At 39.7% G+C, this 23808-nt stretch overlaps 2 protein-coding genes across 6 annotated transcripts in view; one reads left to right on the top strand and one right to left on the bottom strand.

Moving 5' to 3' along the window:
* The window catches only part of LOC593572 (nuclear pore complex protein Nup98-Nup96), a 48952-nt gene extending 48831 nt beyond the window's left edge, over positions 1–121 (bottom strand). For all 5 annotated transcript variants that reach the window (XM_030981070.1, XM_030981073.1, XM_030981074.1 and 2 more), the window contains exon 1: positions 11–121. The gene's annotated coding sequence lies outside the window, so the exon portion shown is untranslated. The remainder of the gene's footprint in view (positions 1–10) is intronic.
* LOC577830 (PGAP2-interacting protein) lies at positions 111–18210 on the top strand. The gene is made up of 14 exons (XM_778037.5): positions 111–312; positions 2322–2634; positions 3092–3246; positions 4292–4472; positions 8606–8730; positions 9745–9937; positions 10452–10612; positions 13316–13504; positions 14088–14223; positions 14734–14940; positions 16135–16222; positions 16727–16788; positions 17368–17520; positions 17776–18210. Exons 1-14 carry the CDS (start codon positions 123–125, stop codon positions 17870–17872), a joined length of 2250 nt encoding a protein of 749 aa, XP_783130.5. The 5' UTR covers positions 111–122; the 3' UTR covers positions 17873–18210.
* The last annotated feature ends 5598 nt before the right edge of the window (positions 18211–23808 follow it).

The raw sequence follows: 23808 nt of genomic DNA, 5'->3' as shown, positions 1-23808 counted from the left end.
ATAATATTACCAGAGTCAAAATATCCAGTTCAAACCCGTCCAAATCTAGTACACGCTAGATGCACGTTACACATGTGTTAAAAATATACCCCGCCGTATTTTAGCTGTTTTTCAAAACGACAATGCAGAGGGAGCTATTCAAAATGGCGTCAAACACTGGAGACGAGAGTTCCAAAACTGCTGAACAAAAAGTCGATTCGACTCAAGGGAACTCATCAGGAAATGTCCAAAAACCATCTGCAAGGAAGCCTATTAATCTGGCTTACAATGGTAGAAGTTTTATGCGAGACATACTGTCGGAGTCGATCTTAGGTATGGAATGAAAGTTATTTGGCATGCATGTGGCATGCGGCCACGGCGCGTCTCTCAGTCCCAAAGATATCGAAATATGTAATGGGCGTGTAGATCTACGTGTGATTTCATTTTGGGGGAACTGCTTTCGGCACTTGTTCAGAAGCCTATTTAAAATTTGACCCGTAACTCCGGCGTGGAGACACCCGACCAAAACATACCCAAAATGAAGTAAATAATAATAATAAAGATAGATTTATTGAGCGCATAATAAACCGAAGTTTCTCTATGCGCTTTACAAATCTGAAAAATTGAGCTCATAAAATGAGCATTATTTCAAGTATTTTTCAGATTTAGAATTAGAGCCCGTTTTTGTGCGAATCGCAAGCTCAAAAGTATCTCATCGCATGTATTAAATCAATGCAGCCGGACACCGCAACGCACACACGATATCTCTGTCTAATTCAGATTCCAATTTCCGTTCAACTCATTTTATAGTAGATCTACCCATATTTCTTACATACACGCGTAAGAAACTCGATTTTTCAGATTTGGGTAGCGGGATCGGGACCGCCGATTACATCGCTAAAATGTGATATTTAAGGATATATTTTCCATTGCAAATGTGGTTCTTTAGAGACTCTGGCATTGTAATGATATGTGTGGGATATGTGATATTCTATTAGATCTAGAGTAAAGTACCCGGTTTTCGGCCACTTAAGACAAAATCCTATTTATTGGACTCTTTACTTTCTATTTATTATCATTTCTTGTTCAAATCATGAAGCAAATATTATTATTATTTAAACAAAAAAAGAATCCCAAAAAAAAATCACGAATTGCCATGACAATATTCATTTCAATTTTCACTGTTTTGGAGCCGGTTATCGGCCGAGCGTTTCAGTTTACGGCCGCATGTACAAAGTCAATAGGAAGCGCTCGCGCGCGCCGTGCGTTTCTGCGCTGATGTATAGCACAAGCGGGCGGAGCAGGTATCCCACGCCGGAGCTCCCGGGTGCTCGCCTGGCCGAATACAGGCACAGCGGTGATCGGAAGTTGGAATCTGAATTAGACAGACATATCGTGTGTGCGTCGCGGTGTGCGGCTGCATTGATTTAATACATGCGATGAGATACTTTTGAGCTTGCGACCAGCACAAAATCGGGCTCTATATCTGAAAAATACTTGAAATAAAGCTCATTTTATGGTACCCATATTTCTTACATACACGCGTAAGAAACTCGATTTTTCAGATTTGGGTAGCGGGACCGCCGATTACATCGCTAAAATGTGATATTTTAGGATATATTTTTCATTGCAAATGTGGTTCTTCAGTGACACTGGCATGGTATGGTATGTGTGGGATATGTGTTATGCTATTATGCGATGTATTTTAAAGTGATTTTACCATGTATCCAACCAATTGGCCGAAAACCGGAGCTGACCGATTACCGGGTACTTTACTCTATGCGATGTATTTTAAAGGGATTTTACCATGCATCCAATAGAACGGCCGAAAACTGTCGACGGTCGATTACCCCCTCCTTTACTCTAGTTAGTAGTTCATGATGTCCTCACATTAATATTTATTTCATACTAGAAACTAAAAATATAAGATATGAAAACAATTGAGGCAGGCCAATAAAAGGCAGGGGGAAATTGCTCCTCAGAAAAACTCACATGGGTTCAAAAACATGCACTACTGGGAGTATTATACCATAGATAATATTGGATATTTGTATAGTGCACACATCCACCATGCATGGTGCTCAATGCGCTCCAACTATTACCCCCCCGCTCTTCTAGGCAGCCGATATCGGCGTTCACAGCATTCAAGGAATTCCTTCCTACCGGTACCCATTTAACACCTGGGTGGAGAGTGGAAAATTTAGATTAATATCTTGCCAAAGGACATTAGTGCCATGGCGGAACTCGAACTGCAAACCCTGTGATTCACAGTCCAATGACAGTAGTAGTACAGTATGCAAGATTATCCATATGATAACCTTACCTCTTCAAACAATCCACAGGGTTCATCTTTTGGAGTGTCCTGCATGGCTTCGCACCAATGGTATGGTTTTACCCCCTCAACATGCTGGAGATCTCAGGGTATGAAGCTCTTGCTGTTGTCTGGTTTTCTCCGATCCTTTGCGCCATCCCTGCTATCTACTCTGCCCTGCAGACCAAGACAGGCCTGTTCTTGCTCCGAGCCATCATGGTGGGTAGTGTGGCGTCCTTCCAAGCGCCCACGACACTGACGCGGCTAATGGTGCTGACAGCTGGCAACTTTGCGCTGGTGCTTCTGTGGTGTGCGACTTGGTGGCATAAAACATCCCAACAGAGGTTAGAGGCATTACTTTCAACATGATTTATAACAGAATTTGTGTATTTGAGGATACGTGTATAAGAATAAAAAAAGGAAAGTTTGATTTAGGCCACCATAGTGTTGTTTGAAAAGAGAACGGTATTGTATGAGTAATTATATTCATCAGAGAAAATAGAGAAGAACATGATATGTTGTGTAGGATCGTTTTATGGTTTGATTTCAGTGGGAAAATTAGAACAAATATTGTTAAAAATTGTCCAAGGATTCAACAGATGATTTTTTTTTACATTGTTATTTCAGGCTAAATAAAAGAAGATTTAAAACTCCCCTAAATTGTCAATATTTATGGGACCATGTTAACACCACTATACAAAAGGCCCGATCCTAACCGAAGAGTTTGACTCATTATCATGTTCTTGAAAGTAGTCTTTGACACGCTTTACAAAAGAATTCTCCTTCTCTTGTTGAATGCAGAGTTGTATCATTCTGGGGAGCCATGATAGGGTTCATAGCCATGCTAGCATCCCGCATCTGGTACGTCTCAATCAATCCTACCTGGAGTGATACTACCAGTAATACCTTCATCCTCACCATCGGTGCCATTGCAGTGGTAGAAAGGTACTTCGCAGGTAAGAACGACCTTATGGATATACATGGGCAAAATCAACCCTTAGGTACATGCACATAGACAGCAGTAAGGGTGGATGGGGAGGGGGGGGGGGCATTGAGTAAGAATAAATCTCTTTGAAAATGTGATGAATAATCTGCAATAATTTGCATCCTTTTGGACAAAGCCACATGAATGACCTGATTCTAGAAGACATTGTTTTTAGGTTTCTTATCATTTTTATCATAACCACATCAGCATTCTGCAATATTTCCAAAATGAGGAATTCTTTCTTTAAAGGTAATACAAAGTTTGGTAGGGGGTCATGAATTTGGTTCAAATGAACATTACATATTTCATATTAAAAGCATATGCGATTTTACAATATTCAATGATCGTTGAAATCGAGTCTAAAGTGATGAAATTGTAAATAATAAACTCTTTATGCTGTATAGCTCCCTCTCGAGACTGGTATTACTTTAGATTTAAAACAATGCTTCTTGACTACAATCAACCGATTTGCTATTCCCGTTTGGAAATTATATATCAGAACTGCATATTCTGAGATTTTCATAGTCCCAGCTACCATGGAATGGCTTTAGGCGATATTTGAAATATTTGAAATATTTGAAATTAACGGGAGCACCAGTAAATTTTGATTATTCAATTTCTCGGAAGCAGAAGTATTTTAGGGGCTAAATTTTCTAGTGCTTATAATACATCCACAGGGGCATCCAAATATATCAAAATTTTAAAGAATCACTAGCCATCCAATTTCTAAAATTTCCCAAAACCTTGCATTACCTTTAAAGCTACAAGTACATGGAAGTATCGATTTGTACAGATTTTCTTTAAAAATTGTCAGATGTACACATTGTCAGTGCACAGATGTATTTGTTGCATTGTTAAAATAAAGGAAACATCATGAAGCGAGCCCTTCTTTTGGCTTTTCACAGAAAGTATCCTTGATAGAACTTGTAGTATTAATGTTTACATAAATATTAATAATAGGTCTTTGAACATTGAGCGTAGTCTCTCAATCGTGTAAATTGAATTGTCTTTTCCAGCTGAACCAAAGAGTCCAGAGCCAAGGCCCAATGAAACAGTGTCACCTTATTGGAAGACTATTGGCATAGGTTTCGGGAGTCTTCTTTTTGTCACTCACTGGATCTATGGGGAGGTGGCGGTGGTGAGCCGATGGTCAGTTACCGGAAACCCCCTGCCTGGACCACACCCATTCCCAGCAAGGTAGGGTAACTTACAGGGATCTTAGGGAGGTGTCCGTGGTAAGCTGATGGTTGGTTGGTTGCTGGGTACCCTTTGCTTGACCCTCCCATTCCCAGCAAGGTAGGGTAACTAACAGGGATCTTCGGGAGATGTCTGTGGTAAGCTGATGGTTGGTTGGTTGCTGGGTACCCTTTGCTTGACCCTCCCATTCCCAGCAAGGTAGGGTAACTTACAGGGATCTTAGAGAGGTGTCCATGGTAAGCTGATGGTTGGTTGGTTGCTGGGTACCCTTTGCTTGACCCTCCCATTCCCAGCAAGGTAGGGTAACTTACAGGGATCTTAGGGAGGTGTCCATGGTAAGCTGATGGTTGGTTGGTTGCTGGGTACCCTTTGCTTGACCCTCCCATTCCCAGCAAGGTAGGGTAACTTACAGGGATCTTAGGGAGGTGTCCGTGGTAAGCTGATGGTTGGTTGGTTGCTGGGTACCCTTTGCTTGACCCTCCCATTCCCAGCAAGGTAGGGTAACTTACAGGGATCTTAGGGAGGTGTCCGTGGTAAGCTGATGGTTGGTTGGTTGCTGGGTACCCTTTGCTTGACCCTCCCATTCCCAGCAAGGTAGGGTAACTTACAGGGATCTTAGGGAGGTGTCCGTGGTAAGCTGATGGTTGGTTGGTTGCTGGGTACCCTTTGCTTGACCCTCCCATTCCCAGCAAGGTAGGGAAACTAACAGGGATCTTCGGGAGATGTCTGTGGTAAGCTGATGGTTGGTTGGTTGCTGGGTACCCTTTGCTTGACCCTCCCATTCCCAGCAAGGTAGGGTAACTTACAGGGATCTTAGGGAGGTGTCTGTGGTAAGCTGATGGTTGGTTGGTTGCTGGGTACCCTTTGCTTGACCCTCCCATTCCCAGCAAGGTAGGGTAACTTACAGGGATCTTAGGGAGGTGTCCGTGGTAAGCTGATGGTTGGTTGGTTGCTGGGTACCCTTTGCTTGACCCTCCCATTCCCAGCAAGGTAGGGTAACTTACAGGGATCTTAGGGAGGTGTCCGTGGTAAGCTGATGGTTGGTTGGTTGCTGGGTACCCTTTGCTTGACCCTCCCATTCCCAGCAAGGTAGGGTAACTAACAGGGATCTTCGGGAGATGTCTGTGGTAAGCTGATGGTTGGTTGGTTGCTGGGTACCCTTTGCTTGACCCTCCCATTCCCAGCAAGGTAGGGTAACTTACAGGGATCTTAGAGAGGTGTCCATGGTAAGCTGATGGTTGGTTGGTTGCTGGGTACCCTTTGCTTGACCCTCCCATTCCCAGCAAGGTAGGGTAACTTACAGGGATCTTAGGGAGGTGTCCGTGGTAAGCTGATGGTTGGTTGGTTGCTGGGTACCCTTTGCTTGACCCTCCCATTCCCAGCAAGGTAGGGTAACTTACAGGGATCTTAGGGAGGTGTCCGTGGTAAGCTGATGGTTGGTTGGTTGCTGGGTACCCTTTGCTTGACCCTCCCATTCCCAGCAAGGTAGGGTAACTTACAGGGATCTTAGGGAGGTGTCCGTGGTAAGCTGATGGTTGGTTGGTTGCTGGGTACCCTTTGCTTGACCCTCCCATTCCCAGCAAGGTAGGGTAACTAACAGGGATCTTCGGGAGATGTCTGTGGTAAGCTGATGGTTGGTTGGTTGCTGGGTACCCTTTGCTTGACCCTCCCATTCCCAGCAAGGTAGGGTAACTTACAGGGATCTTAGAGAGGTGTCCATGGTAAGCTGATGGTTGGTTGGTTGCTGGGTACCCTTTGCTTGACCCTCCCATTCCCAGCAAGGTAGGGTAACTTACAGGGATCTTAGGGAGGTGTCCATGGTAAGCTGATGGTTGGTTGGTTGCTGGGTACCCTTTGCTTGACCCTCCCATTCCCAGCAAGGTAGGGTAACTTACAGGGATCTTAGGGAGGTGTCCGTGGTAAGCTGATGGTTGGTTGGTTGCTGGGTACCCTTTGCTTGACCCTCCCATTCCCAGCAAGGTAGGGTAACTTACAGGGATCTTAGGGAGGTGTCCGTGGTAAGCTGATGGTTGGTTGGTTGCTGGGTACCCTTTGCTTGACCCTCCCATTCCCAGCAAGGTAGGGTAACTTACAGGGATCTTAGGGAGGTGTCCGTGGTAAGCTGATGGTTGGTTGGTTGCTGGGTACCCTTTGCTTGACCCTCCCATTCCCAGCAAGGTAGGGTAACTTACAGGGATCTTAGGGAGGTGTCCGTGGTAAGCTGATGGTTGGTTGGTTGCTGGGTACCCTTTGCTTGACCCTCCCATTCCCAGCAAGGTAGGGTAACTTACAGGGATCTTAGGGAGGTGTCCATGGTAAGCTGATGGTTGGTTGGTTGCTGGGTACCCTTTGCTTGACCCTCCCATTCCCAGCAAGGTAGGGTAACTTACAGGGATCTTAGGGAGGTGTCCGTGGTAAGCTGATGGTTGGTTGGTTGCTGGGTACCCTTTGCTTGACCCTCCCATTCCCAGCAAGGTAGGGTAACTTACAGGGATCTTAGGGAGGTGTCCGTGGTAAGCTGATGGTTGGTTGGTTGCTGGGTACCCTTTGCTTGACCCTCCCATTCCCAGCAAGGAAGGGTAACTTACAGGGATCTTAGGGAGGTGTCCGTGGTAAGCTGATGGTTGGTTGGTTGCTGGGTACCCTTTGCTTGACCCTCCCATTCCCAGCAAGGTAGGGTAACTTACAGGGATCTTAGGGAGGTGTCCGTGGTAAGCTGATGGTTGGTTGGTTGCTGGGTACCCTTTGCTTGACCCTCCCATTCCCAGCAAGGTAGGGTAACTTACTGGGATCTTCGGGAGATGTCTGTGGTAAGCTGATGGTTGGTTGGTTGCTGGGTACCCTTTGCTTGACCCTCCCATTCCCAGCAAGGTAGGGTAACTTACAGGGATCTTAGAGAGGTTTCCATGGTAAGCTGATGGTTGGTTGGTTGCTGGGTACCCTTTGCTTGACCCTCCCATTCCCAGCAAGGTAGGGTAACTTACAGGGATCTTAGGGAGGTGTCCGTGGTAAGCTGATGGTTGGTTGGTTGCTGGGTACCCTTTGCTTGACCCTCCCATTCCCAGCAAGGTAGGGTAACTTACTGGGATCTTCGGGAGATGTCTGTGGTAAGCTGATGGTTGGTTGGTTGCTGGGTACCCTTTGCTTGACCCTCCCATTCCCAGCAAGGTAGGGTAACTTACAGGGATCTTAGAGAGGTGTCCATGGTAAGCTGATGGTTGGTTGGTTGCTGGGTACCCTTTGCTTGACCCTCCCATTCCCAGCAAGGTAGGGTAACTTACAGGGATCTTAGGGAGGTGTCCGTGGTAAGCTGATGGTTGGTTGGTTGCTGGGTACCCTTTGCTTGACCCTCCCATTCCCAGCAAGGTAGGGTAACTTACAGGGATCTTAGGGAGGTGTCCGTGGTAAGCTGATGGTTGGTTGGTTGCTGGGTACCCTTTGCTTGACCCTCCCATTCCCAGCAAGGTAGGGTAACTTACAGGGATCTTAGGGAGGTGTCCGTGGTAAGCTGATGGTTGGTTGGTTGCTGGGCACCCTTTGCTTGACCCTCCCATTCCCAGCAAGGTAGGGTAACTTACAGGGATCTTAGGGAGGTGTCTGTGGTAAGCTGATGGTTGGTTGGTTGCTGGGTACCCTTTGCTTGACCCTCCCATTCCCAGCAAGGTAGGGTAACGTACAGGGATCTTAGAAAGGTGTCCGTGGTAAGCTGATGGTTGGTTCCTGGGTACCCTTTGCCTGACCCACCCATTCCGAGCAAGATAAAAGACATTCAAGGGTCACCTAACAGTGATCTTTGGGGAGGTGTTGGTAATTGATAGCTGGTGATCGTTCACTGGCTACCCTCTGCTCAGGCCACACCCTATCCTAGCAAGGTATGAAACGGTCAAGGATGACCTAGTCGATGGTGGGCAGTGGTTAGGTGGTGGTGGTCATTTACTGTGAGATTAAGGAGATTAAACTGAACCCATTGAGAATTGGGTTTTGTTTTATGTAATGTGGAAGACAATAAGACCTATATCAATTATGTATGTTATGGAATTTAAATAAACTATTAAAAGGGCTGAGATGTTATCCTACAGAAATGTATTACATGACATTCTCTTATGTATTTACTTCTTTCTGTTTGTTGACAGTGCTGCAGTTTTCCTTGAACTCGTAACAGGCATACTGTTGTCAACCAAGCTGGATCTTGTCACCAACTTTCTATGGATTTGGTTTGTGGGTGGACATACAGCGTTAGGACTCTACTTTCTCTCAGGTAAGGTCAAACACACAGGATTCTGAGTAAATTCACAGATTGATAAAAAGGGACATTAGTCCATAGCAATGTTTGATTTTAGTCATCATACTGTTCTCTACTTCTTATCCTAAATTGTAGTTGTGCTTCCTTTGTAGACGGAACAAATTGTGCATTTTATTGAAGAAGAAGAAAAAATTGTTCAGTATTACATCAAGTATTGTATGAGATGTGCAGAATTTCTGCGTAACAAAAGAATATGTTTCCATATAACTCGATTTTATTTTTCAAATCTTATTAAGCCATGAAATAAAAATATTTTCCTCTGATACTTAGTGAGGAACTGTTATTTAGAATCCAGTACCTTACTGTTGGGATGTTTCACTGTTTTCTTTTTTATTTATATCGTCAAATTTGCATAAAACTCACTCATTGAAGAAATGTAATAATGATAGTACCGTAAATCTCTGTGAATCTCTCTGAGACGCACCCCTATTTTTGGGCCAAGAAAAGAAAAGAAAATCTTTTTTTTGTGGGTTCTGCTGACTTTGTCGGCAGCAAGCCAGGTCTGTGTTAAAAAAAACCATGCGGGAAGGACTTTCACTTAACTGCGAGGTGCAGTTGAATGTGTACGATCGTTAATGTAAATTAAAAAAACAGTAGAGGACCTAGGATAGAACCATGTGGTACGCCGTGTGTAATAGAAGAAAAATTGGAGGAATTATTATTATATCAGAAAGATTACTTTCAAACCAAGATGACAGACAAATTTGAGTGTTCTAGTTTCCGAGTGGTGAGTCAACACATCGATAACTGAGCTGGGAGACATTTTTTTTTTTTTTTGTACCTGTGTATAAGACGCACCTCCGACTTTGAATTTTTTTCGGCGGCAAAAAAGTGCGTCTTATACACAGAGATTTATGGTAGTGGCTTCTTGTATAACGCCCACGTCAGTCTAATTTTGTAAGCAAAATGAAAACATACTTGGTGAATTTTCAATTTCCACTTTCCAATGTCTTTTTCCCTTTTTTTCAGGCTTCTTCTCATTTGCCTTTGGTCTCATCTTCAGTCTCTTCATCATGGCGGCATGGCCCGAGATGAGTGACCGCTTGATCAGCTGTCCTCCAGTCAAGACCCTGCTCGTTGTCATGGCAACCTACCTCTTTGAGATGCTGTTCTCTGTGTGGACCGTGGCCTACAACTTTGTGCCTTACGGATACCTCACCAGGTAAATATTTGATTTCTGAAAAAGATGATTTAATCAATAATAATAATAATAATTATGATTAAATGATAATGATGATAATAATAATGATAATGATGATAATGATAGTAAGAGTGAAAGTAATAACAATAATGATAAGAATCATAATAAAAGATGAATGAAAAAAAGTTTTAAAAAACATATAATTTGTCAATATTTAATGCAGAGATCTTTACAAATTATCAAAAAATAATTTTATATTCTTCTATTGTCTTTCAAAAGGACAGTAATATCACTTCTGTGGACAGTTTTCGCTTTTAGTGTATTGAAAACACAACTCATAGTTGCTTTGAGTAAAGGGATATATACATGATTCCAAGATTTTTTTTCCAACAGAATAATTGTCAAAGAAGGAAAATTTGGGGGCTGTTCTGCCTCCATCCTCCTTCTTTATTTAGAAAAAGCACAATTTATGTTCTGCAATTGGTTATTGCTTTTTGTTGATCATCATTATTATCATGAACGGTATTTTTTGCAGGGAGCAGACTGCTATCCTGCTAGTTTTCTGTGTGTTTATGCTGGGTCGAGCTTTAGGCAAAGGATCACCACGAAACACAGATGAAAAGGAATGCACTCACATCGGATTCTCCAATCTGGATGGAACTGGTTCTCACCAGGCCTTTGCAGATGCCAAGATTTGTAAGTTTCAGATCTTTCCTATCATTTTTCGAAGCTTCTTATAGCCCGTGAAAGTAATCATTCATTCTTGAGGTTTTGAACTTGCCTTTTGAGATGACAATTATTAACCTTTTCTGCATGTTTTATTTCATTCAGCATTACCTGTGCCCGGAGAGAAACAGTGAATTTAATGTAATCACTATAAACCATCAAGCAGACGTCCCAGTCGAACTTAACTCTGATATAAATTGGACTTACAGTTATGGAGAGCCATTTGCAGTCTTATGAATAAATATATTCAAAAACAAAAGCTCAAGTATTTTAGACTTTCATAAATTCCACATCAAAAACATGAAATCTCCTTGATAATAGAAAATATGAATGATCTGAATCAACATTTTATGCCTTTTAAAATAACTTTTACAAAATATTTCCATAATTGTTAAGTCCAATTCAGAGATAAGTTCAACTTAGGATCTTTGTGAAACACCCCCTAGGTGTACTACTATTGGATGTGCAGGTGTTACTGCTACACTGGAGTTACCCCCTATTCTCTTTATGACTAGTTAATAGTTTATTGGGTTCACTAAAAGTGACTCTCCGACACACAAGGCCTAATGAGAGAGGGACTATGTTACACTGTAACAATGCATGCATCTTTGGAAAACAGGAAAGGCACGTTAGCACACAACAAATAGTTCACTCATCCTATCCCTCTGGCAACTTGTATAGGTTTCAGGCCTTAAATTTCGTCATTTTTAGGGCAAGGCCAGTTTGGCCTCGAGTACCTCATATTTTTAAGGGCACCAAGGCCAAAATATTTTTACAAAAAGGGCATCGAGGCCAAAATATTTTACAAAAAGGGCATCGAGTATGAGGCCAAAAAAATTGATTCTATTTTTGTTAGATGTCATGTGTATTTTATGAAACTTGTGCAGGATCAATTTCCCATGACTTTTAGCACCAGCTTCTTCACAGAATGTATAGAGGTCTACGGTACATACAAACAAGCAGGCGCGTAGCCACGGGGGGGCACGTGCCCCCCCTAAAATTTCCAGGATCGGTTGAAATTTTGTAGACCCCTTTTTTTGACCTCGATCGATTACATGTATGTGCCCCCCCAAACACCAAACTCTGGCTACGCGCCTGCAAACAAGACGGCGGCCCGCAAGCCTTAGATTTAGCAGCCAGGAGCAAGGGGCAATTTTTTTTTTAAGTTGCCCTTTGCCACGGGAATTTACCAGAGCAAGGGGCAATTTTCCAAAAAAAGATAGGCCGCTTATCTAATCATAAGTTCAAAGAGAGTCTACAAATGTTAATTTCATAATGTGAATAGATCTAGATCGAACGATCAATTTAATAACTTTTTAATCTTAACAATATGAACAGGAAAGATTGATTAAGAACATCAAACTTGCACATTAAACAGTATTTTAAAGTAACTAAAAATATTGATGAGCAAATGAATAAATAAATTGTCAATTTCACAAACATCGAAAGTCAGAAGGACTTAATTGGCAAGTTTACTGGGCCGGGTATTCCAAATCAAAATCGCACCTCACACACAAACCTTCCGCCACTCTCTCGGTAGTAGGAGCAAATTTGAAGAAATTATCTTTTTAACTGTTGTATAGAAAGGTCTACATAGGCCTAACTAATGAAATAAGATGTAAAAATGTCCTTATAGACATTCGACAGCTGAAAGTGACACGCTCAGCTCAGTTGCGTAACGTGCATTCACGAAACCAAAATCGTTCCTCGCACACACACTCTCGCCACTTTTGGTGGGAAGCTGTCGGGCTGGAAGTTTGCCAGCGAAACCGATGCACCCTCGGAATTTTACCGGGACTCGAAACGTTCGTCTTGGGAAGCTGGCGGGGTAGCTTTTTGAAGCGAGGTCGGCTGGTGGCAAAATGAGAGTAACTACGATCGAGAACATCGTAGGTGTTCTTAACTTATTAATAAGATAATTCTAAATTCTATTTGAGATAAAATAATAAACTAGGCCTACAAACAAACCTCGACAGATCTCTAATGACTATTTGAATGCTTGTTTATTTCTCCATTTGACGATTTGTTTTCTTGATCCTGCCTGGCCTTCGATTTGTACGTACGTGCGTGCGTCAACAGCATGCACCATATGCATATCATGCGATCGCATAATATGAACGTACGTACGTACGTGCGCTAGCGCATTGCCTATATAATAACAAAGGGCGCATTTTCACGGCACTTGCGCCTTATTAAAGCACTAAATACGAAGCTAGAAGAGAGCTCGTGGGCGGCAAACTGTTCGTGATTCGTGTATTTTTACTGTTCTAATAATTTATGTGCGCATTTTCACGGAAAACACTTGCGCCTTGCCGTCTAATTTTAGATGATTATGGGCGCAATTGGTGGTTTTATGTGCGCAAATTTAAAATAAAAGGGGCACGTCCAGTTGGAAAAAAAGGCACGTCGGCCAGTTTGAAAAAAAGGGCACGGCCTTTTTGGCCGTGAATATATCTTTTTTTGGGAGGGCACCGCGGCCAGTCATAGGGGCATCGACGGCCTGGCCGTCGATGGCCGTCGATTAATTTAAGGCCTGAGGTTTGAATGCATGATCTTTGGTTCAACGGGCAGATACTTGACTGGAGCCACTGAATACTGGTATTATCTTTAATTTTTAGGGATTAACCAACATGAAACTCAACATTTTGTCTTGTTCACTGTCCTTCTTTTCAGTTATCATCCTTGTTGCCATCGTTGGAATTGCTGGCTTTGCGTATCGTCTTCCAGCCCACACCTCCAGGCCTGCTTTAGAGAAAGAAAACCCTCGGGAGTTTACCAGTCTGATTTGGACGTCTCACTTCATGTACGACAACGATGGATGGCCAAGCTATGAGAGAGCTGCTCAGATGCTGGAAGATTCAGGTGAGCCTGAAGGGCACTCAGTGTCTTGCACTTACTACTCTGGCCCACAATAATGGGAGACCCTCCCACATTCCCTTAAAACATGCAGAGAAAGAGAGAGAGAGAGAGAGAGAGAGAGAGAGAGAGGGGTGAGGAATGCCTAAGTGAGAAAGAGAGAGAGTAACAAGGTGGTGGAAAATAATGTAAATGAAAAGAGGGGACACCTAAATAGACTGATGACTATAGAATGGGGAAAGCATTGAGTTATAATTGTACTACACATAAGCTTGATATATCCTTAAGAAGGATAACAATAATAGCAATGCTGTTATTTTAGATTATTAGTATTAACTCTTCCACACTAATGTTGACTAATGTTACTCAAACTGGACTTCATCCATAAATTTAGGCTCATCTTTCATTTGATTTCATTTATCAAGTCCTATTTCATTGATATAATCATTGTCATCATTAGCACCATGAGTAGTATTACATTATTGTGGGTTGATATAGCATTAAGGTTGTGCACTAGAATCCTATCATATCAATTTTAATCTGACATCCCCCCCCCACCCCCCTTCTCAATTTGTTTTGCATATCACAGGTGCCGATATAATAACACTTTTAGAGAGTGATGCTTCTAAGCCCTTCTTGGGTCATAATGATATCAGCATGTGGCTGGGAGAAAGGCTACGCATGCATGATGATTTTGGTCCATCTACAAAGCTACACACGTGGGGGTGAGTCAGTCTTTCTCCTTGTGATTGCATGGGGTGATTGTGTTTGTGCACAAAGTAGGATCTCTCCATGTTCAAAGAAATTACTTAGGTGTCATGTATCATGGTTTGTTTTGTGGAGGACAAAGTCATTGATGAAAGTCTTATCATTGTTTAATGTACTAATTAACATTTTTATGGTTTGTAAGAAGTAGCTGCTTTATGTATTAATTTGTCACAGAATATCAGGAAAAAAATCTTCATAAATGTCAGGAAAAGTCTTTAAGGTTTGCTGCAGGAAAATAAAGCAATTTTCAATAAGAGTTTAATATTAGTGTTCTGTTTGTGTTGTCCTACAAATACCTCTAAAATTTAACCATATCATCATTAATAAAGAGATTATTTTTGAAAAAGTTCTATGCTATCCTGAAGATCCAACTTCCCAACAACTTTTGGACTGATTACTCAACAATTTTTTTCTCCTGTTTAATAAATAGAGCCCTTTAAGTCTGTGTTCTTGCTCTGGTCTTGTAGAAATTTGCTTCTGTCCCGACACCCCATCCTAAAATCTGAGCATCATCTCCTTCCATCGCCGAGGGGTGAACTGGCTCCAGCTATCAGCGCTACGCTCAACATAACAGGCAACCTGGTCGACTTTGTAGTCACTCATATGGGCAACGATAGGGATGATGAGGATAGAAAACTACAAGCACATTATCTGGCTAATATTACAAGGAGAAGGTAGGTGTCATTCATACCTCTCATAAATGCACATAGTAATTGATGTTTCAGCAACAGGGATGACAGCATTCAATTGAGATGTTTCACTTTGAGGGTGCAGATGCATTAGTTCAAAGTATAAACTTTATAGGATACATAGTTTATCTTGAAATTTGAGGGGGAACAGCCCCCCCCCCCCCATCCCCTCCTCCCAAGAATGTTATACCTCACCATTTTATTGTTACCATTTCTGTAAAGTCACGTGGATTGGAAAAGAAGACCTTCGGGTTACAGTTATTTAGTTAATCTTTTTCTTTTCCCGGCATCCATGTGACTCTTTTCCAAATGTTCCAAATGTACTCTTGTTTTGTATTCAATGATTTTCTTTGTTTTTGCTGAATAAATAATAATAATAATAACAGACAATGTTCTTGAAATTGGTTTTGAAAGCAGTTTCTTGATTTGAAAGCTCTTAGTGAAAGAATCACTTTTTTTCAGGAGAAAAAAAACTAATAGCCCCCAAGACTGAAACATTTCATTATATTTCATCATCAGTTCAATATCTGATCCAAAAGGGATATTTAAAACATAATAGGCTCATTATGAGTGGCATATCTATGAGGTGTAAGAGGGTGCATGTTCCCTGGGCAGCACTTAAAGGGCCGCAAACAAAAACGGGGGGAGGGGGGGGGGAGGAAAGATAGAAGAAAAAAATGAATGAATGAATTATGGTTTCAGGAAGAATATGATATCAACAGAAAACTACATGTACTAAACTGGCATATTGATGTTCAAAATTCGAAAAATTAATGTACAAATACAGCCAAAGATTTCTATTAAAAGTTCCAATATTTGGGCAGCGTGGTGTTCAAATTGAATTTATTTTAATGTTGAAGTTACATTTTTACCATAATGAATTTTTTTTCCCCCCTCGTTCACCTCGCCACCAAGCCTCAACCCCCCCCCCCCCATAAAAATATGCCCATAATTTCAGTGCACCCATGTACATTATTTTTGTTTGCCAATGGTGTTAATGTAAATGATTCTGAGAGAATATCACAGTGGAAGCACGTTTCCGCTTTTAAAAGTGTTTAAATAATCAAGTAAGTTTTTTTTCTTTTTCAATAAACATTTTAAACCACAACCCTGTTCAAAGCTACCAAATAAGAGTGACACATGTGATTTACAACTCCCTTCAATTCTCTTCTTCCTTAGCAAAAATCCTGTTGTTTTCATGGGATACGTCACATCGAAGCCTGGAAGTAGAGACTACAAAAAGTTGACAACTTTTGGAAAATTAAAGGTACGTTGTTAAAAGAAAACTTTCAAAATGTCACTCCCTCGAAGGATCCTACTAGTGAGGTTTATCTTCTGTTTGTGGGTGTTAATCCAGTCAAGAAATATGACGAGTACATCATAAAAAGGATTATGATGATGATGATGAATTTAATTATGATGATGGTGATGAATTTAATGATGATAATGCTGATGCTAACGATGATGATAACTCCTCTTGGATCAATTTCAGCCGTTTGACTGTTTGCAGGTCAGATGCAAACATGCCATTCCAACCATGATGTTGATCTCATCCCTAAGGGCACCCATGTGACATGTAGATGGAGTGGAGCTTTGTAATACCAGTTCAGTGTTTGGAGCCGCTACAGATTTTCATTGCATTTCCATTAAACCACTCCACTATAACACCTTCATTAGTGAAAGAAGCAGCATAGATAAAAACATATAATGTCTGTTTTGGTTTAAGTTTAATATCAAGTTTAATTTTTTTTCTTTGTCTTTTGTTTTTCAGGATATAGATGCAACTGATATAGATAGATTCTGTGAATACATCATGTATAAAGGATTAAGAAAGTAAGTTTGATGTTTCATTCGCATATTTTTCACTGTTCAGAAATTTCTTTAATAGTTTTGGAACTATTGGTGAGCATGAAATGTATGTATACTTTCTTATGTCACTTGAAAATGTGGTAGTGCAATTATTTTAGAGTGAGTATATTGTTCAGAAATTGTTATTAGGCTATACTTTAGACTGTGGTATACATGCATAATACATATATGTATCACTAAAGCATTACCTCAACCATGTTTGAGGATTTCAATAATGTTAAATTGTTCTGGGTGTGGCTCATAGCTTTAGATGTATATTATGCAAGCATGACACTGAGAACCATAACGATTATACAGTCAAACCTGTTTTTATCAACCACCTGTATAGAAAGACCACCTCTTTTCCTTGCATAGTGTTTCTCATTGAAATGTCTATGAAGGGAACCTGTACATAAAAACCACCTGCTTATGAAGACTGCATTTCTTTGTCTCCTTTGAGCAGTCTTTGTTTACAGGTTTCATCATACCATTGTATAATTGACATGGATGTAAAGATATATGAAACATAAATCAGTAAATCCTACTTGTTGTGTATGTTTGCAGATTAGGATATGCCAGGATATCTCATGGAGGCCTGAGTGATACAGAGGTCCAGATGGCCAAGTTTGAGATCCCCAAGACTAGACAATTTGAAGACAATGATATAATCATCACAGACAAGAATGAAATAGATGAAAGTGTGAGATTTTCTGACAAGTAAGTGTCCTAAGTTTTGCTAAATTGTTACTATTATAAATTTCATCTTATCTATGCTTATACAAAATTGATATGAAAATTGACATGAATCATTATTGCATAAACTTGCATATAACAAAAGTGCTTTATCTATTGAAACTACAAACCAAATAAACTTTGTATTGGAACAAAAAACACAGTTGGTATATGAACATTACTAGTTTAAAGAATCAGAAATGTTCATTATATTTATACTATTTTTTCTTGATTTTGCAGGTTTGGTGATTACAAGGTGGGTCACAGCTATCCTAAGGAGCACCGATACCACATGAGCACACCAAAGTACTTCATCAGGAGAACAAAAGAGGAATGAATCGAGCATGAGCCCTGTAACATCATAATTGACCGACAATCAAGCACTTAACCTTTGGTATCTCCATTTTTTCTACAGGTGATTGTATCTAACCTTGAAATGTACCTTAACCCTAAAAAGGCAGGTTAAAAAAAAAATCAGACCCCATTCCCCCCCCCCCCCCTCCTTTTCAGGGTTAATGTAAATGGATTGCAATTGCAAGGTACTTTTGATTATATAGATACAATTGTTTGGAGGAGATGGGATTTAGTTTGGTGAATACAATTGATTGTTACTCTTCAGATCCCTGAAGCTGGTCATATCGAGATGTGAAATACATCCCCCCTCCCCCCCCCCACTCCCAATTAAAGATGCATAATAAAGACTGCTCTATCTAGAGAGTTTTTTTAAAATAAACAAACAAGCAGCCTTTCGTAATAACTCTTTATATGCCATCCCATTCAAGATTAATTTGTACTGGTGTGGAAAGGGCTATCATGTATCTAATCAAAACCAGAAATGGATGATTTTGCAGTCACTGTGTTTTCCACAGCAATCCTGTCATTCGGTGCCTAGTGGTCTGTGCAAAATTGCATGTGTGGCTAACAAGCAACCGTGAAGAAAGCAGCCAATGTGTTAATACCTCAGTCACACAACTGCAGGGGCCGCTGGAAGAGCAGTTTCATAACTGAAGTGGCTACCCTGGGTGAATAAAACGTTATTATTAAGATCAACACCAGACCAACAGAATAAACAGTTACATGACTCTGTCTGGCTATCAAGCTATCAGTTTGGAGTCAGTGTGAAGAGGGTTTAGCAATATGACTGAGGTACACATGTAATACAGGTTGTCTGTGAGACACATTCAGTTAAAACAAAGAAATGATGACGTGGTAGCTAGGTGGTCTTTTTATACAGATTGTAATGCTAAAGCAGGTTTAGCAGTACAATTGAGCCAAATTTAACAACTCATTTTTAGTAAGGAATAGGAGCATCTCTATTCAGTGATAATTTGTATGTTGCCAGATTTTGTGAAAGTGATGTTAGACTATCATAATACAGTATGATAGAAAAGTGATGAATATGTAATTGCCCCAAAAGTTGTATTTGTTGCCATATTGAATTAAATTGATTAACCATTTTTCTATTAATCTAGAATATTTTGTATGTTTCTATCTGATATGAAAGATGAATCAGACTAACAAAGTACCGGGTACTATAGAATGAAAATGCTTATATGCACATTGTAATTGTCCACAGAGTTGTATATTTCCTGTGCTGAATGAATGCTATTGACAACTATTGAAGTCTAATGAAAGTGTTAAGTGTTGCTTCTCTTGACTATCCTGGGAACTAGTTTGATTTCTAGTGCACTTATGTTTTTGTTTTTTACTAAGACCATGCCAATACTTGAAAGTATATTTCATCTACGAGGCGGGGTTATTTTGAATGAAAGTATTGTCTTAGAAGAGAGAAAATGAATGTGTCAAAGAAGAGAAAGACATGTACAGGAGCTACTCAGAGGGTGAGGGCGCTGATCCAGTAAGTCTGTAGGGGAAATCTTCCTATGCTGGCTCCCATCTTCTTTTATGAGTGCTGGGGGGTGTTTCACAAAGATTTTAAGTCGAACTTAACTCTAAGTTGGACTTAGCAATTATGGAAAGCCGTTGGCATCTATGAAAATATTTTGTGAAAGTTATTTTAAAAGGCATAAAAATGTTGATTCAAATCATTCATATTTTCTATTATCAAGGAGATTTCATGTTCTTGATGTGGAATTTTTAAAGTCTAAAATACTTGAATTTCGCTTTTGAATATATTTTATTTTAAGGCTACGTATGGCTCCATAATTTATAAGTCCAACTTAAATTAAGTTTGACTTAAAATCTTTTGAAACACCCCCCAGGTCAGTACTTTGGACAGGGGACTGATCATAGGGAAATTCTGAAGTTTTCCTGGAGGGCAGCCATTTTGGGGCTTGAGGGCTGGCTAATTTGATAACTTAACGCTTAACCTTACCAGTGTCATCACACTTATGTTTTCAATTGCCAAGTATGTATTTTTGTGGCAAAGCTTGTCCCCCCCCCCCCCCCATAAAAAAGCACACATTCTGATTTGAGATTCATGCTCTTGAAGTAGCAACTAATCATGGTATATTAAGTTGACAAAGCATGAATGAAATATTGAAAGCAATACATGCAACTCCTCACCACACACCTAATGCCAATATTTTGTGGTTGCCAATTTCATTTCTGAATTCATGAAGTATGCTATTGAGTGAAAAGTGATTCAATGATTTTACACTTTAATGCATGCATTCTTATAGTTCCTTAAAACAGGGAATAATTGCATTATGCATATTATGTTAAGTGTCATCGTTTTTTTTATGCTTAAATGTTCTTCTTGAGAAGCTGATTGGTGCTAATTTCATTTTTATGTCATGTTCTATGTTTGAAGGTCTTCGCATTCATTATTTTCATAGTTTTGATTTTGGAATTCTGAATTCAAAGTAAACTCAAACTTCACAGCCATTATAGCCCAAATCCAACTTGAAAATGTTGTGTCTTTAGATCAAGACTCCCAATGAAACTTGTAGGTCCAAATTCACAAAGGAGGTTTTAGATTGACCCTTGGTCTATACCACGGTCTTAATCATGGGTTACATCTCTGTCAAGGACTAAATAAGCATACAGTACACAAGCATGTAATTATTTTATTAAGTGGCCAGTGGACACATAGACACGCAAAATATGAGGATTTAAATCATGGGTTAGGATAAATTTCCTTCTTGACTCTGGGCTTTTATGTTCGTTTGGTTTAAAGGGGCTGCTTGTGAATTTACAAAATGAAACTACATGTATTTAATAGTCGAGTCAGTTTTTGCAAGGAAGAGATAAGAAGTATGATATTGGCAACAAATATATAAAGTTGTATAAATTTGAACTTGGAGTATTGTCTTGTATTAATCATTGCTAATTAACTGTGATATTACAATAGATATAGAATCAGAAACAGGGTAATAGTAGATAGCTAAGGTATAAATTTAGCCGATGTTATAGACCTTGTTAGATGTACTTACATGTATGTAGAAAGTCTGTGATATCATATCTACCGGTGTACATATGGACATGTGTATGTGATATTGACAAACAAGATGTAATATTTCATTCCATTGTAAGCTTGTATTTATAGTTGTGGTAATTTGTAGAGTATCAAAGAAAAAATAAAATAAATGAGATACCACTCTGTCAAACATAGTCCACGCCAACTCCAAATGGACGCATTCTTGGCCATTCAGAGTACCTGTAAGAACATTTCTTTTGATTGGTCCATTGTCGGTCTGGGGTCAGTAGCGTGGGTGTGACTAAGTTATCAACTCCAGCACTGCCAATATTACCAGTATCAATCTGTTTTGAAAGAAATTTGCTATGAACTGTTTCAGAGATCGGATGTATATGTATATACTCAGCTAAGTTGGGCAAGTTTTTATCTTGGGATTTAGGATTTTAAGATTCTGACAACACAGAAGAAAAAATATTGATAGTTATCAAAGAATGTTTCAATAATGTATCCCCATCTTCATCTGTATTCTTGTTTACCGGGTATGTACGGGGCACATCTCTTATTTGAAAACATGCATGATCCATCCATACTTTTTAAAGCTTTGTTCTTTTTATGAACTCTTCTCTTTTCATTTTAGTGTAGAATCTAGGGAAATTTGTAATTCTGTCAATTCATCATTGTTTCCACATATTAGTGGGACAGAGCAGAGTTTAATTTCCATTGTCATGATTTAAACGTTTTTGTTTATGTGATATATTGTTCTCCTTGTAAATGCGTTGCATAAATGTACTTAGAAATATTATAGTATTAATGACTGCTTTGAGAGAAATAGTTGTTTTATTACGCTCAAGGGAAGGTTAGAATTGGGCTATTCCCCGAGGCTTGAGGGGAATAGCCCAATTCTAACCTTCCCGAGAGCGTATGAAAACAACTATTTCTCGAATATTAAAGCAGTCATTAATACTTTTATATGCCGAAAAAAAATAGACTAAAAAATGAAAAATTAAAAAAAATTATTAATTTTGTCGAAGACGGGATTCGAACTCTTGCGTACAACAAGAGGTGTACCGAAAACCAACGCTTAGACCACTCGGCTATGGCCCGACGTTAACATGCTTGGCAGTTTTCTCCAATATATACATTAAAATGGATTGAAACCGGCTTCGCGTGTGATGAATGCTTCGCAAAAGCTCCATATACGGACTCTTCTTTTACTTTTGCAATGCATATTGGCACGAACTTAGATCAAGATCTATCGGCAGATGTTGTTTTTAATACTAGCAGTCATTAATACTTTTATATGCCGAAAAAAAAAGACTAAAAAATGAAAAATTAAAAATATTTATCATTTTTGTCGAAGACGGGATTCGAACTCTTGCGTACAACAAAAGGTGTACCGAAAACCAACGCTTAGACCACTCGGCTATGGCCCGCCGTTAACATGCTTGGCAGTTTTCTCCAATATATACATTAAAATGGATTGAAACCGGCTTCGCGTGTGATGAATGCTTCGCAAAAGCTCCATATACGGACTCTTCTTTTACCTTTGCAATGCATATTGGCACGAACTTAGATCAAGATCTATCGGCAGATGTTGTTTTTTTGTTTTTGGAAATTTATTTTCGTCTTCATGTCAACAATGCAAGATAAAATTGTCGGTAAGATCGATCGAGATTCAATTGTATTGAAATTACCGACCAATCCTTCGCACACATACGCATCCTCCATCGCTCAAACCATTTTTTAACATGTAAACCTATGGGGTAACCATGGACGCTGACCAACTTTTTTTAATAACCATGGTTATTAAAAATATTGAAATGTTTTATGCATGGTTACCGAGAATTTTACAGGAACAGTTGAAGTTTATGAATGCAATTCGACCAATCAGATGGCTGGATTTCTTAAGTGAGGTATATAAAGATTAATGTGTAATGGGACGTTTGTTTTGGTCTTTGTGTTATTCTTTATCTGAAATCATATGCAATGTGTTTTATGTCAGATGTTATGGAAAGTGATGTTATATTTGTCAAAAATTTCAAGTGATTTCTTCTTGAGCTACATTGTATTTGAATAGCAATAACGTTTGTCGTTGAAAATGAATAAATTTTGAAATCAATATTATGATCATCTTTGTCTGTTGTTTTTTATATGTAAATGCATGTTCCTTATAATATTACCCATAGATTACTGCAGAGCTAAATATAATTATATTAGAATTACATGTATAAATGTCTCTTATGATGGCATAGGACATTATGATCACTTGACTGTGGACCATATAGTTTGCAGTTCAAGTCCTGCCACAGCACTCCAGTCCTTTGGCAAGACATTAATCTACAATTGCCACTCTCCTCAGGGCAGGATGATAATAGTACTTCTTAGGGTGCCTCGAGCATCCCCTGGGTCGGATATGTGCGCAACATAAATGTAGCCATTGTCATGATTATTTATGTTATATTTTATATGTACAGTATACATACATACATACATACACATAGTTTGAGTTTCACAAAACAGCATTGTAGCTGATAAGGTAATTCGAAAGCAATTTAACTTTGATAAGCTGCTCAGAATTCAATCAGTAATGCGGTTGATGCGTATTGGTGAACAAGTTTTAAAGAAAGTTCAATGGAAATAAGAAAGCTAAGACTTTGTTAGTGTCAGAATGTTTAAATAATCAAAATTACCCTGATAGCAGGCAGTCATCGGGGTAACCTTGAGGACAATTGTCCATTTGCTTTTGTACATGAAATAGCAATTTCCTCATTTTTACTAGAACAAGGGTTTCATTTTGTTTTAATATGCTATAGGGGTTGAGGGAAAATTTACTTATGAGACGGCTGCAAATGTAAGAAATTGTTCAATACAAACAAATGGGGAGTTGTTTGCCA

The sequence above is a fragment of the Strongylocentrotus purpuratus genome, unplaced genomic scaffold (genome assembly GCF_000002235.5).
Source record: "Strongylocentrotus purpuratus isolate Spur 01 unplaced genomic scaffold, Spur_5.0 spur5_scaffold_11, whole genome shotgun sequence".
Lineage (NCBI taxonomy): Eukaryota > Metazoa > Echinodermata > Echinoidea > Camarodonta > Strongylocentrotidae > Strongylocentrotus > Strongylocentrotus purpuratus.
This window is presented reverse-complemented; position numbering and strand designations above follow the sequence as displayed.